General features: G+C 38.4%; 1 protein-coding gene across 1 annotated transcript; it reads left to right on the forward strand.

Moving 5' to 3' along the window:
* Positions 1 to 244: 244 nt before the first annotated feature.
* LOC128636141 (E3 ubiquitin/ISG15 ligase TRIM25) lies at positions 245 to 1,914 on the forward strand (the record flags this gene model as incomplete). The annotated part of the gene is given in 1 exon segment (XM_053689195.1): positions 245 to 1,914. A coding segment is annotated over 1 exon segment (1,556 nt), but the record flags the coding sequence as incomplete, so codon positions are not given.
* Positions 1,915 to 14,721: the final 12,807 nt, after the last annotated feature.

The raw sequence follows: 14,721 nt of genomic DNA on the forward strand, positions 1-14,721 counted from the left end.
CTGTGCTAATATTTCATGTGATGTCATCAGATACACAAATTACAGAGCGCTACAGAACATTTATCAGAGTTTACAAACCTGCCCTGGTCACTACAGTCTGATACATAAAGAGTTAACAGGCAGAGCACATACAGTTACGTAACTGCCACGCCCTTGTGCTGAATAGGAAGATAATGTAAGTTTCGTTTCCTACTGCAGAATACAAGAATGGCGACTGCTGATCTAAGAGAGGAGCTAACCTGCCCCATCTGCCTGAGCCTTTATACAGATCCTGTAACTCTCAGCTGTGGCCATAACTTCTGCCTGGGCTGTATTGAGAGTGTGCTGGGTACCCAGGAGGGGTCTGGGGTTTATTCCTGTCCTGAGTGCAGAGAAACTTTTACTCAGAAACCTAAACTGCAGAGGAATATAGCGCTGTGTAATGTAATGAAGCATTTACAGATTACTCAGCCAGAGCAAATAGACACTGGGGTCTTCTGCACTTACTGTGTTCACTCTCCTGTACCTGCTGCTAAATCATGTCTGCATTGTGAGGCTTCTCTGTGTGATACCCACCTGAGGGTACACAGCAAGTCTGAGGAACACGTCTTAACTGAACCCACCACTTCCTGGGGTAACAGAAAATGCTACAAACACAAGAAGCTCCTGGAATATTACTGCACTGAGGATGCTGCCTGTATCTGCGTGTCCTGCTCCCTGGCCGGAGAGCACAGGGGACACCAGGTGGAGCTGCTGAATGAGGCTTCTGAGAAGAAGAAAAAGAAACTGAGAAATGTTCTGCAGAAACTGACCACAAAGAGAGAGAAGACTGAGAAAAGAGTCCAGAGTCTGCAGGAGCACAGGAGAGGGGTGCAAGAGAAAGCAGCTGGTGTAACAGAGCGACTCACTGCCCTGATTAGGGACATCAGGAAACAGCTGGAAGACCTAGAGAAGCGAGTCCTGAGTGACATCACCCGGCAGCAGGAGCAGGTTTTACTCACAATCTCTGATCTGATCCAGCAGCTGGAAAAAGAGAAGGACGAGCTGACCAGGAAGATGAGTCACATTGAGGAGCTGTACAACATGACTGACCCATTAACTGTCCTACAAGAACAGGAATCACACAGAGATGACTTTTGTGGTGCTGAGAAGGGAGATAATGAGGTCACACAGAGAGGTGATAAACAGGTCCCTGCTGGGGGGGATTTAGATGAGGGTCTGATCTCAGTGACCTTATACAGAGGTTTAGCTGATATTGTGACTGATGTAAAGAGAGAGCTCTATATGCAGGTGACATCAGACATATTACTGGATATAAACACAGCTCATAATAATGTTATTGTATCAGGTGACCTGAAAACTGCATCCTGGTCAGTTATAAACCAGCAGCGACCAGTAACACCAGAGAGATTTACAGATGATCCTCAGGTATTAAGCACCAGGAGCTTTTCCTCAGGACGACATTACTGGGAAGTGCAGATCAGTGAATCAGGGAACTGGCGTGTAGGGGTTTGTTATACCAGTATGGGGAGGAGAGGATATGAGTCTGTGATAGGAGAGAATAACAAGTCCTGGTGTTTGTATAGTGATTATAATAAAGGTCTTTACATGATACATAACACAATAAACACCTTATTACACCCCCCTCTATCATGTGACACAGTAGGAATACTGCTGGACTATGAGGCTGGGCGTCTGACCTTTTATGAGCTGTGTGACCCGATCAGACACTTACACACCGTCACTGTCACCTTCACTGAGCCTCTTCATGCTGCATTCTATGTATGGGATGATGGTGACTGGGTGAGAATCCTGCACTAGATACACTGATAATAATAATAATAATGCTGCTGCCTGTGAGCCAGTGATGTCTGTGTATTGTGCACATTGTGTATGAACTGGGGATGAAATAAAATAAGATATTTGTGCATGAAAGTCTGGTCTCCTTATGTTACTATAAGCAGGTGTAGGCAGGGGGCCATCAGGGGAAGGGGTCCAACCTGGCTGGTATTTTACTGGTAGCAGCTAGTTCCCATCCCTCTAAAGGACCTTCTGACATCACAGCTGTCATATGACTACACTGATCACATGGTACAGAGACATGAGGAAGCAGAAGAGCAGGAGATTCAAATCAATAGGAAACACCTCACCCGGGTTAGCCCCCCCCCCCCCCCATTGTAACGTATATCTATCAAAATCAATAAAATTTTGTCCAGATTTCAGTTGATCTAACAAAACTTTTCGCTGATCAAACCTGATCTAACGTGGAACTATCATAATCAATAACATTTTGTCCAAATTTTTGTTGAGGGGGGGCTGGCTACGGGTTAGACCCCCCTGAAAAAGATTGTTAATATTTCATATTTTAGAGTAGATCTAACGAAAAAAACAGTTGATCTAACCTGATCTAACAAAGATCTAACAAATGGAATGATAATTTGTTAAAATTTTGAATATGGGGGGGCTAACCCGGGTGAGGTATAGGAAACTGCTGATTTACTTCTGCAGCTGTTTGTTGTGTGTTATGTACTGTTTTTTGTGTAGTGTGTGTTATGTACTGTGTGTTATGTATTGTGTACTGTGTGTTATGTACTGTGTATTGTGTGTTATGTATTGTGTACTGTGTGTTATGTACCGTGTATTGTGTGTTATGTATTGTGTACTGTGTGTTATGTACTGTGTATTGTGTGTTATGTACTGTGTATTGTGTGTTATGTACTGTGTGTTATGTACTGTGTATTGTGTGTTATGTATTGTGTACTGTGTGTTATGTACCGTGTATTGTGTGTTATGTATTGTGTACTGTGTGTTATGTACTGTGTGTTATGTACTGTGTATTGTGTGTTATGTATTGTGTACTGTGTGTTATGTACTGTGTGTTATGTACTGTGTATTGTGTGTTATGTATTGTGTACTGTGTGTTATGTACCGTGTATTGTGTGTTATGTATTGTGTACTGTGTGTTATGTACTGTGTATTGTGTGTTATGTACTGTGCATTGTGTGTTATGTACTGTGTGTTATGTACTGTGCATTGTGTGTTATGTACTGTGTATTCTGTGTTATGTACTGTGTATTGTGTACTGGGAGTTCTGTACTGTGTATTGTATTCTGTAAGTTATGTACTGTGTATTGTGTACGGTGTGTTATGTACTGTGTATTGTGTGTTATGTACTGGGAGTTCTGTACTGTGTATTGTATTCTGTAAGTTATGTACTGTGCATTGTGTACTATGTGTTATGTACTGTGTATTGTGTGTTATGTGCTGTGTATTGTGTACTGGGAGTTCTGTACTGTGTATTGTATTCTGTAAGTTATGTACTGTGTATTGTGTACAGTGTGTTATGTACTGTGTATTGTGTACTGGGAGTTCTGTACTGTGTATTGTATTCTGTAAGTTATGTACTGTGTATTGTGTACAGTGTGTTATGTACTGTGTATTGTGTACTGGGAGTTCTGTACTGTGTATTGTATTCTGTAAGTTATGTACTGTGCATTGTGTACTGTGTGTTATGTACTGTGTACTGTGTGTTATATACTGTGTATTCTGTGTTATGTGCTGTGTATTGTGTACTGGGAGTTCTGTACTGTGTATTGTATTCTGTAAGTTATGTACTGTGTATTTTGTACTGTGTTTTATCTGTGTATTGTATACTGTGAGTTATGTACTGTGTATTGTGTACTGTATGTTATGCATACCCCCCAACTGTCCCGATTTGCGTTGGGAAAGACCCGATTTTAGGAGTCTGTCCCGCTGTCTTGGGTTGCTAGCCATCTGTCCCGCATTGCTCCATGCATTTAAAAAAATAATAATTTTATTTTATTGGGCACATACTCAGAAGCAGCTGGCTTTTATCTCCCAGGGTTATATACCTGTTAGATTCCTTGTGGAAAAGTAATGGTGTGTGGGTTAAGCAGGAGTAGGAAGACTGTATACCCTCTGACCTCAGGTAATGGTGACCTATAACCCCTGGTAGTGATGACGTCTAACCCCTGGTGATAATACTAGCATGCCTTCAGTTTTATATGATGAGCAGTGCTAACACCAGGGTAACAAACAGTGGAAGCCTCAGACTGCCAGCTAATGTGCTTTCCAACCACAGGACCCCATACAATGAGTTACAGATACCCAAATATGATGTAATGTGTGTGTCTATCTGTATAAGTGTGTATGTGTGTGTATCCGCATGTATAAGTGTGTGTGTGTGTATCTGCATGTATAAGTGTAAGCTGTGTAGTGTGTGTATCTGTATGTATAAATGTGTGTGTGTGTATCTGCATGTATAAGTGTATGCTATGTAGTGTGTGTGTCTGCTATGTAGTGTGTGTGTCTGCATGTATAAATGTAAGCTATGAAGTGTGGGTATCTGTATGTATAAGTGTATGCTATGTAGTGTTTGTGTATCTGCATGTGTAAGTGTATGCAATATAAGTGTCTGTGTGTATCTGCATGTGTAAGTGTATGCTATGTAGTGTGTGTGTATCTGCATGTGTAAGTAAGTGTATGCTATGTAGTGTGTGTGTGTGTGTATCTGCATGTGTAAGTGTTTGCAATGTAGTGTGTGTATCTGCATGTATAAGTGTAAGCTATGAAGTGTGTGTATCTGTATGTATAAGTGTATGCTGTGTAGTGTTTGTGAATCTGCATGTGTAAGTGTATGCAATGTAGTGTGTGTGTGTGTATCTTCATGTGTAAGTGTATGCAATGTAGTGTCTGTGTGTATCTGCATGTGTAAGTGTATGCTATGTAGTGTGTATTTGAGTGTGTGTACATGTATATGTGTAGCTTGTGTTACTGTGCATTTTTTGCTGACTTTAAAGGCCAGAATCTAGAATATTAATGGGGAATGTTGAGAGCAGTTTTACAGAATCTATTATTAATTGTCCAATTAAGATAAAAATATTTAGCACTGTCTCTGCGAAGGCTAATTAAATACAGAACTCAGATAGCTATACCAGTGGTTTGAGCTTGTGTTTGATTTGCTGCCTAAGAGTATTACAAGATATGACTTTATTATGAATTTTATTTATATTACTTTGGTCTTATGATTTTTTTAAGCCCCGTCGCTGCTCCTGCCAACCACATTTCAAATTTTTGCCACGGGGGGTGTCCCTCTTTGGAATTTTGAAATGTTGGGAGGTATGTGTTATGTACTGTGTATTGTGTGTTATGTTCTATGTATTGTGTGTTATATACTGTGTATTGTGTACTGTGTGTTATGTACTGTGTATTGTGTGTTATGTTCTATGTATTGTGTGTTATATACTGTGTTTTGTGTGTTATGTTCTGTGTAATGTGTGTTATTTACTGTGTATTGTGTACTATGTGTTATATACTGTGTATTGTGTACTGTGTGTTATGTACTGTGTATTGTGTGTTAGTTCTATGTATTGTGTGTTATATACTGTGTTTTGTGTGTTATGTTCTGTGTATTGTGTACTGTGTGTTATATACTGTGTACTGTGTGTTTATGTGTGTTATTTACTGTGTATTGTGTACTGTGTGTTATGTACTGTGTATTGTGTACTGTGTGCTTTGTACTGTGTATTGTGTGTTATGTACTGTGTATTGTGCAATGTGTGCTATTTACTGTATATTGTGTACTGTGTGTTATGTACTGTGTATTGTGTACTGTGTGTTATGTACTGTGTGTATTGTGTGTTATGTACTCTGTATTATGTACTGTGTGTTATTTATTGTGTATTTTGTGTTATTTACTGTGTGTTACGTACTGTGTTCTGTGTGTTATGTACTGTGTATTGTGTACTGTGTGTTATTTGCTGTATATTGTGTACTGTGAGTTATGTACTGTGTATTGTGTACTGTGTGCTATTTACTGTGTATTGTGTACATTGTGTTATTTACTGTGTGTTGTGTATTGTGTGTTATGTACTGTGTATTGTGTGTTTTGTGTTATTTACTGTGTATTGTGAGTTATGTACTGTGTATTGTGTACTATGTGTTATATGCTGTGTACTGTGTATTATGTAGTGTTTATTGTGTACTGTGTGTTGTGTTATATACTGTGTACTAAGTGTTATTTACGGTGTTCTGTATGTTGTGTTATGTGGTATATACTGTGTGATGTGTGCTATTTGTTATGTGCTGTGTATTGTGTACTGTGTATGTACTGTGTATTGTGTACTTTGTGTTACTTACTGTGTAATGTGGGTTATGTACTGTGTACTATGTTATGCACTGTGTATTGTGTACTTGGTGTTATTTACTGTGTAATGTGGGTTATGTACTGTGTACTGTGTTATATACTGTGTATTGCGTACTGTGTGATATTTTCTGTGTATTATTTACTGTTTGTTATATACTGTGTACTGTGTGTTATGTACTGTGTATTGTGTACTGTGTGCTCTTTACTGTGTATTATATACTGTGTACTGTGTGTTATGTACTGTGGGCTATGTGCTGTGTATTGTGTTTTATGTGCTGTGTATTATGTACTGCATGCTATGTACTGTGTATTGTGTGTTATGTACTGTGTATTGTGTGTTATATACTGTGTACTGTGTGTTATGTACTGTGTTTTTGTGTTATGTACTGTGTATAGTGTACTCTCTGTGTAATATACTGTGTATTGTGTGCTATGTACTGTGTTTTGTGTACTGTTCAATCTACTGTGTATTATGTACTGTGTATTGTGTGTTATTTACTGTGTATTGTGTACTTTGTGTTATTTATTGTGTGTTATGCACTGTGTACTGGGTATTATGTGTGTTTTGTTCTGCATATTGTGTGTTATGTACAGTTTGCTATTTACTGTGTATTATGTACTTTGTATTTTGTGCTGTGTATTATATACTATGTGTTATGTACTGTGTATTGTGTGTTATGTGGTATATACTGTGTATTTTGTACTGTATGTTATGCACTGTGTATTGTGTACTGTGCGTTATGTACTGTGTATTTCGTGCTGTGTATTATGTACTGTGTGTTATGTTCTTTATATTATGTGTTATGTGGTATATACTGTGTATTGTGTACTGTGTATTGTATACTGTGTGTTATGTACTGTGTATTGTGCACTGTGTGTTATATACTTTGTACTGTGTTATGTACTGTGTGCTTTGTACTGTGTATTGTGTGCTTTGTACTGTGTATTGTGTGCTGTGTATTGTGTACTGTGTGTTATGTACTGTGTATTATGTACTGTGTGTTATTTATTGTACACGTTGTGTTATTTACTGTTTGTTGTGTTCTGTGTGCTATTTACTGTGTATTGTGTGCATTGTGTTATTTACTGTGTATTGTGTTATGTACTGTGTATTGTGTTTTATGTACTGTATGTTATGTACAGTGAATTGTGTACTGTGTGTTATTTACTGTGTATTTTGTACTGTGCATTATATACTGTGTACTGTGTATTGTGTACTTTTTTGTGTTATATACGTTGTATTGTGTACTCTGTGTAATATACTGTGTACTGTGTATTGTGTACTGTGTTTTATTTACTGTGTATTGTGTGTTATGTACTGTGTACTGTGTGTTATGTACAGTTTGCTATGTACTGTGTATTATGTTCTGTGTATTATGTACTGTGAGTTATATACTGTGTGTTGTGCAGTTTGTTATGTACTGTGTGTTATGTACTGTGTATTGTGTGTTACGTACTGTGTATTGTGTGTTATGCACTGTGTATTTTTGTTATGCACTGTGTATTGTGTGTTATGTACTGTGTATTGTGTTTTATGCACTGTGTATTGTGTGTTATGTACAGTGTATGCACTGTGTATTGTGTGTTATGTACAGTGTATGCACTGTGTATTGTGTGTTATGTACAGTGTATGCACTGTGTATTGTGTGTTATTACAGTGTATGCACTGTGTATTGTGTGTTTTGTACTGTGTATTATGTACTGTGTATTGTGTGTTATGTACTGTGTACTGTGTGTTATGTACTGTTTTTGTTTTTTATTTTTTTATTTATCTTTTTAATAAATATTAAGTCATTTACAAAAAAAAAATTATTTCCGATTTGGTGCATACAAAAAATAAAATAAAAAAATACCAGTTCTATAAATATTGACAATAAACAAAGGCAAGAACATAAAACCTTATAATAAAATGACAAATACCTATAAATCTTCAGTTAGACGTCTCAATATACAAAACACATTCTTTGTATCACATTAAACAACCCCGGCTCCTCTGTTCTCCGATATCCAAAACCCCCTCTCCTGCCCTTATCTCAGAGAAGGAAATAAAATGCATCATTCTCTACCCTCCCTTCCTCTTTATAGAGGGGGGATCCTCTCACTGTAAAATCTAACCCCAAGCCAAATCCCCCCTTATTATAATCCCCCCTTATTATAATCACCCCTTATCATCCCCCGATTCCCCCCTTATTATATTCACCCCTTATTATAATCCCCCCTTATTATAATCACCCCTTATTATATTCACCCCCTTTTATATTCACCCCTTATTATAATCACCCCTTATTATTATACCCCCTTATTATATTCACTCCTTATTATAATCACCCCTTATTATAATCACCCCTTATTATTATTACTCCTTATTATTATCACCCCTTATTATATTCACCCCTTATTATAATCACCCCTTATTATTATCACCCTTTATTATATTCACCCCTTATTATTATCCCCCCTTATTATATTCACCCCTTATTATTATCCCCCCTTATTATTATACCTCCTTATTATATTCACCCCTTATTATATTCACCCCTTATTATTATCCCCCCTTATTATTATCACCCCTTATTATATTCACCCCCTTTTATATTCACCCCTTATTATAATCACCCCTTATTATTATCCCCCCTTATTATAATCACCCCTTATTATCCCCCTTATTATTATCTCCCCTTATTATTATCACCCCTTATTATAATCACCTCTTATTATTACACCCCCTTATATTCACCCCTTATTATTATCACCCCTTATAATCACCCCTTATTATTATCTCCCCTTATTATAACCCCCCCTTATTATAACCCCCCCTTATTATAATCACCCCTTATTATTACCCCCCTTATTATTATCCCCCCTTTTTATAATCACCCCTTATTATAATCACCCCAAGAGAAATCACCCCTTATTATATTCACCTTCTTATTATCACCCCTTATTATAATCACCCCTTATTATTATCCCCCTTATTATTATCCCCCCGTATTATATTCACCCCTTATTATTATCCCCCCTTATTATAATCACCCCTTATTATTATACCTCCTTATTACATCCACCCCTTATTATATTCACCCCCTTTTATAATCACCCCTTATTATAATCACCCCTTATTATAATCACCCCTTATTATTATCCCCCCTTATTATAATCACCTCTTATTATTACACCCCCTTATTTTCACCCCTTATTATTATCACCCCTTATTATAATCACCCCTTATTATTATCTCCCCTTATTATAATCACCCCAAGAGAAATCACCCCTTATTATATTCACCTTCTTATTATCACCCCTTATTATATTCACCCCTTATTATAATCCCCCCTTATTATAATCACCTCTTATTATAATCACCTCTTATTATAATCCCCCCTTATTATTATCCCCCCTTATTAAAATCCCCCCTTATTATAATCACCCCTTATTATAATCACCCTTATTATCACCCCTTATTATTATCACCCATTATATTCACCCCTTATTATAATCACCCCTTATTATGATCCCCTCTTATTATAATCACCCCGTATTATGATCCCCTCTTATTATTATCACCCCTTATTATAATCACCCTTTATTATTATCACCCCTTATTATCACCCTTTATTATAATCACCCTTTATTATGATCCCCTCTTATTATTATCACCCCTTATTATTATCACCCCTTATTATAATCACCCTTTATTATTATCACCCCTTATTATCACCCTTTATTATAATCGCCCTTTATTATTATCACCCCTTATTATTATCACCCCTTATTATTATCACCCCTTATTATTATCACCCTTTATTATTATCACCCTTATTATAACGTTTTGCACATACTCTGTATTATAAAAGGGTACAACTTATTGTTTCTGCAGATTCAGCAGCACTGATCTAATGAAATCTCCCATTTGCTAAAAAAACCTGGGGGTCGATCCGATATAAAGCGTCGCCCGCAAAAGCCGGCGACGCCAATAATTGCGCGGATTTGGTATCACATATACAGCGTAAGCTAGAAGTTACGCCCGTATATTTCTGCCGTCGCCCGCAGTTTTTTGGGCCATAGGCAGGTATACCAAACCCGCGCAGTTTGGTATCCAATATGCAGCGTAAGGACTTACGTGGCGAGAATGGAGAAAACTTACTCCATTTTCACCTCGCCACAAAAAGCAGCCGTAAGAAGCCTTACGCTGACTATTGGAGCCCCGTAACTCCCTAAACTAGCTGCTAAAATAAACCTAACACCTAACGCATGCGCAATGTCTATCTCCCTGTCAACCGCGATCTGCTAAAATAAACCTAACACCTAACGCATGCGCAATGTCTATCTCCCTGTCAACCGCGATCCCCCCCCCTCCGAAATCCCTAATAAAGTTATTACCCCCTAAAACGCCGCTCCCGGACCCCGCCGCCATCTACATAAACTAACCCCCTACTGTGAGCCCCTAAAACCGCCGCCATCTACCTTATCTATCCCGTAATCTGACCCCTTACACCGCCGCCACCTATATAAAAATTATTAACCCCTAATTTAATCTACCTACCCCGCCGCCAGCTATGTTATCTATATTAACCCTAAGTATATTATAGTTAATATAGTTATTACATTATATATATTAACTATATTAACCCTAATTATATTAGGGTTAATATAGTTACTATAGTATTTATATTAACTATATTAACTCTATCTAACCCTAACACCCCTAACTATATTTATATTAAATTAATCTAATTAATTTATAAACTAAAATATTCCTATTTAAATCTAAATACTTACCTATAAAATAAACCCTAAGATAGCTACAATATAATTAATAATTACATTGTAGCTATGTTAGGGTTAATATTTATTTTACAGGTAAATAGTTAATTATTTTAACTAGGTATAATATATATTAAATAGTTATTAACTATTTAATATCTACCTAGTTAAAATAATTACCCAATTACCTGTAAAATAAATCCTAACCTAAGTTACAAATACACCTACACTATCAATACATTTAATAAACTACAAACATCTATCTAAAAATACAATTAAATTAACTAAACTAAATTACAAAAACAAACAAACACTAAATTACAAAAAATAAAAAAAAGATTACAAGATTTTTAAGCTAATTACACCTATTCTAAGCCCCCTAATAAAATAATAAACCCCCAAAATAACAAAAATTCCCTGCCCTATTCTAAATTAAACAAATTTCAAAGCTCTTTACCTTACCAGCCCTTAAAAGGGCCTTTTGTGGGGCATGCCCCAAAGAATTCAGCTCTTTTGCATTCAACAAATACAATCCCCCCCCCCATTACAACCCACCACCCACATACCCCTATTCTAAACCCACCCAAACCCCCCTTAAAAAATCCTAACACTACCCCCCTGAAGATCTCCCTACCTTGTCTTCACCACACCGGGCCGAACTCCTGATCCGATCCGGGCGATGTCGTCCTCCAAGCGGCAAAGAAGAAATCTTCCTCCGGCGATGTCATCCTCCAAGCGGCAAAGAAGAATTCTTCCTCCGGCGACGTCTTCCTCCAAGCGGCAGCAAAGTCTTCATTCTTCCGGCGGCATCTTCAATCTTCTTTCTTCGCTCCGCCGCCGCGGAGCATCCATCCCGGCCGATTGCTAAACTTGGAATGAGGTACCTTTAAATGACGTCATCCAAGATGGCGTCCGCCGAATTCCGATTGGCTGATAGGATTCTATCAGCCAATCGGAATTAAGTTAAAAAAATCTGATTGGCTGATTGAATCAGCCAATCAGATTCAAGTGCAATCCGATTGGCTGATCCAATCAGCCAATCAGATTGAGCTCGCATTCTATTGGCTGATCGGAACAGCCAATAGAATGCGAGCTCAATCTGATTGGCTGATTGGATCAGCCAATCGGATTGAACTTGAATCTGATTGGCTGATTCAATCAGCCAATCAGATTTTTTTAACTTAATTCCGATTGGCTGATAGAATCCTATCAGCCAATCGGAATTCGGCGGACGCCATCTTGGATGACGTCATTTAAAGGTACCTCATTCCAAGTTTAGCAATCGGCCGGGATGGATGCTCCGCGGCGGCGGAGCGAAGAAAGAAGATTGAAGATGCCGCCGGAAGAATGAAGACTTTGCTGCCGCTTGGAGGAAGACGTCGCCGGAGGAAGAATTCTTCTTTGCCGCTTGGAGGATGACATCGCCGGAGGAAGATTTCTTCTTTGCCGCTTGGAGGACGACATCGCCCGGATCGGATCAGGAGTTCGGCCCGGTGTGGTGAAGACAAGGTAGGGAGATCTTCAGGGGGGTAGTGTTAGGATTTTTTAAGGGGGGTTTGGGTGGGTTTAGAATAGGGGTATGTGGGTGGTGGGTTGTAATGGGGGGGGGGGGGTTGTATTTATTGAATGCAAAAGAGCTGAATTCTTTGGGGCATGCCCCACAAAAGGCCCTTTTAAGGGCTGGTAAGGTAAAGAGCTTTGAAATTTGTTTAATTTAGAATAGGGCAGGGAAGTTTTGTTATTTTGGGGGTTTATTATTTTATTAGGGGGCTTAGAATAGGTGTAATTAGCTTAAAAATCTTTTAATCTTTTTTTTATTTTTTGTAATTTAGTGTTTGTTTCTTCTGTTATGTGTGATCAGTCCACGGGTCATCATTACTTCTGGGATATAACTCCTCCCCAACAGGAAATGCAAGAGGATTCACCCAGCAGAGCTGCACATAGCTCCTCCCCTCTACGTCAGTCCCAGTCATTCTCTTGCACCCAATGACTAGATAGGATGTGTGAGAGGACTATGGTGATTATACTTAGTTTTTATGACTTCAATCAAAAGTTTGTTATTTTAAAATAGCACCGGAGCGTGTTATTACTTCTCTGGCAGAGTTTGAGGAAGAATCTGACAGAGATTTTTTACTATGATTTTAACCGGAGTCGTTAAGATCATATTGCTGTTCTCGACCATCTGAGGGAGGTAAAGGCTTCAGATCAGGGGACAGCGGGCAGATGAATCTGCATTGAGGTATGTGGCAGTTTTTATTTTCTGAATGGAATTGATGAGAAAAGCCTGCCATACCGTTAAAATGACATGTATGTATACACTTCAGTATTCTGGGGATGGTATTTCACCGGAACTACTGTGTTAAAGGTCACTAATCCTTTTAATAACTATTCTCATGTTAAACGTTTTTGCTGGAATGTAGAATCGTTTACATTGCTGAGGTACTGTGTGAATAAATATTTGGGCATTATTTTCCACTTGGCAGTTTTTTGCTTTAATTGTGACAGTTTCGTTTCTCTTCACTGCTGTGTGGGAGAGGGAGGGGCCGTTTTTGGCGCTCTTTGCTACGCATCAAAAAATTTCCAGTCAGCTACTTTTATATTTCCTGCATGATCCGGTTCATCTCTGACAGATCTCAGGGGTCTTCAAACTTCTTTGAAGGGAGGTAAATTCTCTCAGCAGAGCTGTGAGAATTCTTATAGTGACTGTGAATAAAAAACGTTGTTTTGTTTTCTTATGTACAAATTTAATTAGTGTTGTTTTTTACTAATGGGAACAAACCTTTGCTAAAAGTTGTGTTGTTTTAAAGTTTGATGCTATAACTGTTTTTCAGTTCATTATTTCAACTGTCATTTAATCGTTAGTACCTCTTTGAGGCACAGTGCGTTTTTTTGCTAAAAAAGATTATAACCAAGTTGTAAGTTTTTTTGCTAGTGTGTTAAACATGTCTGACTCAGAGGAAGATATCTGTGTCATTTGTTCCAATGCCAAGGTGGAGCCCAATAGAAATTTATGTACTAACTGTATTGATGCTACTTTAAATAAAAGTCAATCTGTACAATGTGAACAAATTTCACCAAACAGCGAGGGGAGAGTTATGCCGACTAACTCGCCTCACGCGACAGTACCTGCATCTCCCGCCCGGGAGGTGCGTGATATTTTGGCGCCTAGTACATCTGGGCGGCCATTACAGATAACATTACAAGATATGGCTACTGTTATGACTGAAGTTTTGTCTAAATTACCAGAACTAAGAGGCAAGCGTGATCACTCTGGGGTGAGAACAGAGTGCGCTGACAATGCTAGGGCCATGTCTGATACTGCGTCACAGCTCGCAGAGCATGAGGACGGAGAGCTTCATTCTGTGGGTGACGGTTCTGATCCAAACAGATTGGACTCAGATATTTCAAATTTTAAATTTAAATTGGAGAACCTCCGTGTACTACTAGGGGAGGTCTTAGCAGCTCTCAACGATTGTAACACCGTTGCAATACCAGAGAAACTGTGTAGGTTGGATAAATACTTTGCGGTACCGGCGAGTACTGACGTTTTTCCTATACCTAAGAGACTAACTGAAATTGTTACTATGGAGTGGGATAGACCCGGTGTGCCGTTCTCACCCCCTCCAATATTTAGAAAGATGTTTCCAATAGACGCCACCACTCGGGACTTATGGCAAACGGTCCCCAAGGTGGAGGGAGCAGTTTCTACTTTAGCTAAGCGTACCACTATCCCGGTGGAGGATAGCTGTGCTTTCTCAGATCCAATGGATAAAAAATTAGAGGGTTACCTTAAGAAAATGTTTGTTCAACAA

This window comes from Bombina bombina, chromosome 7 (assembly GCF_027579735.1).
Source record: "Bombina bombina isolate aBomBom1 chromosome 7, aBomBom1.pri, whole genome shotgun sequence".
NCBI lineage: Eukaryota > Metazoa > Chordata > Amphibia > Anura > Bombinatoridae > Bombina > Bombina bombina.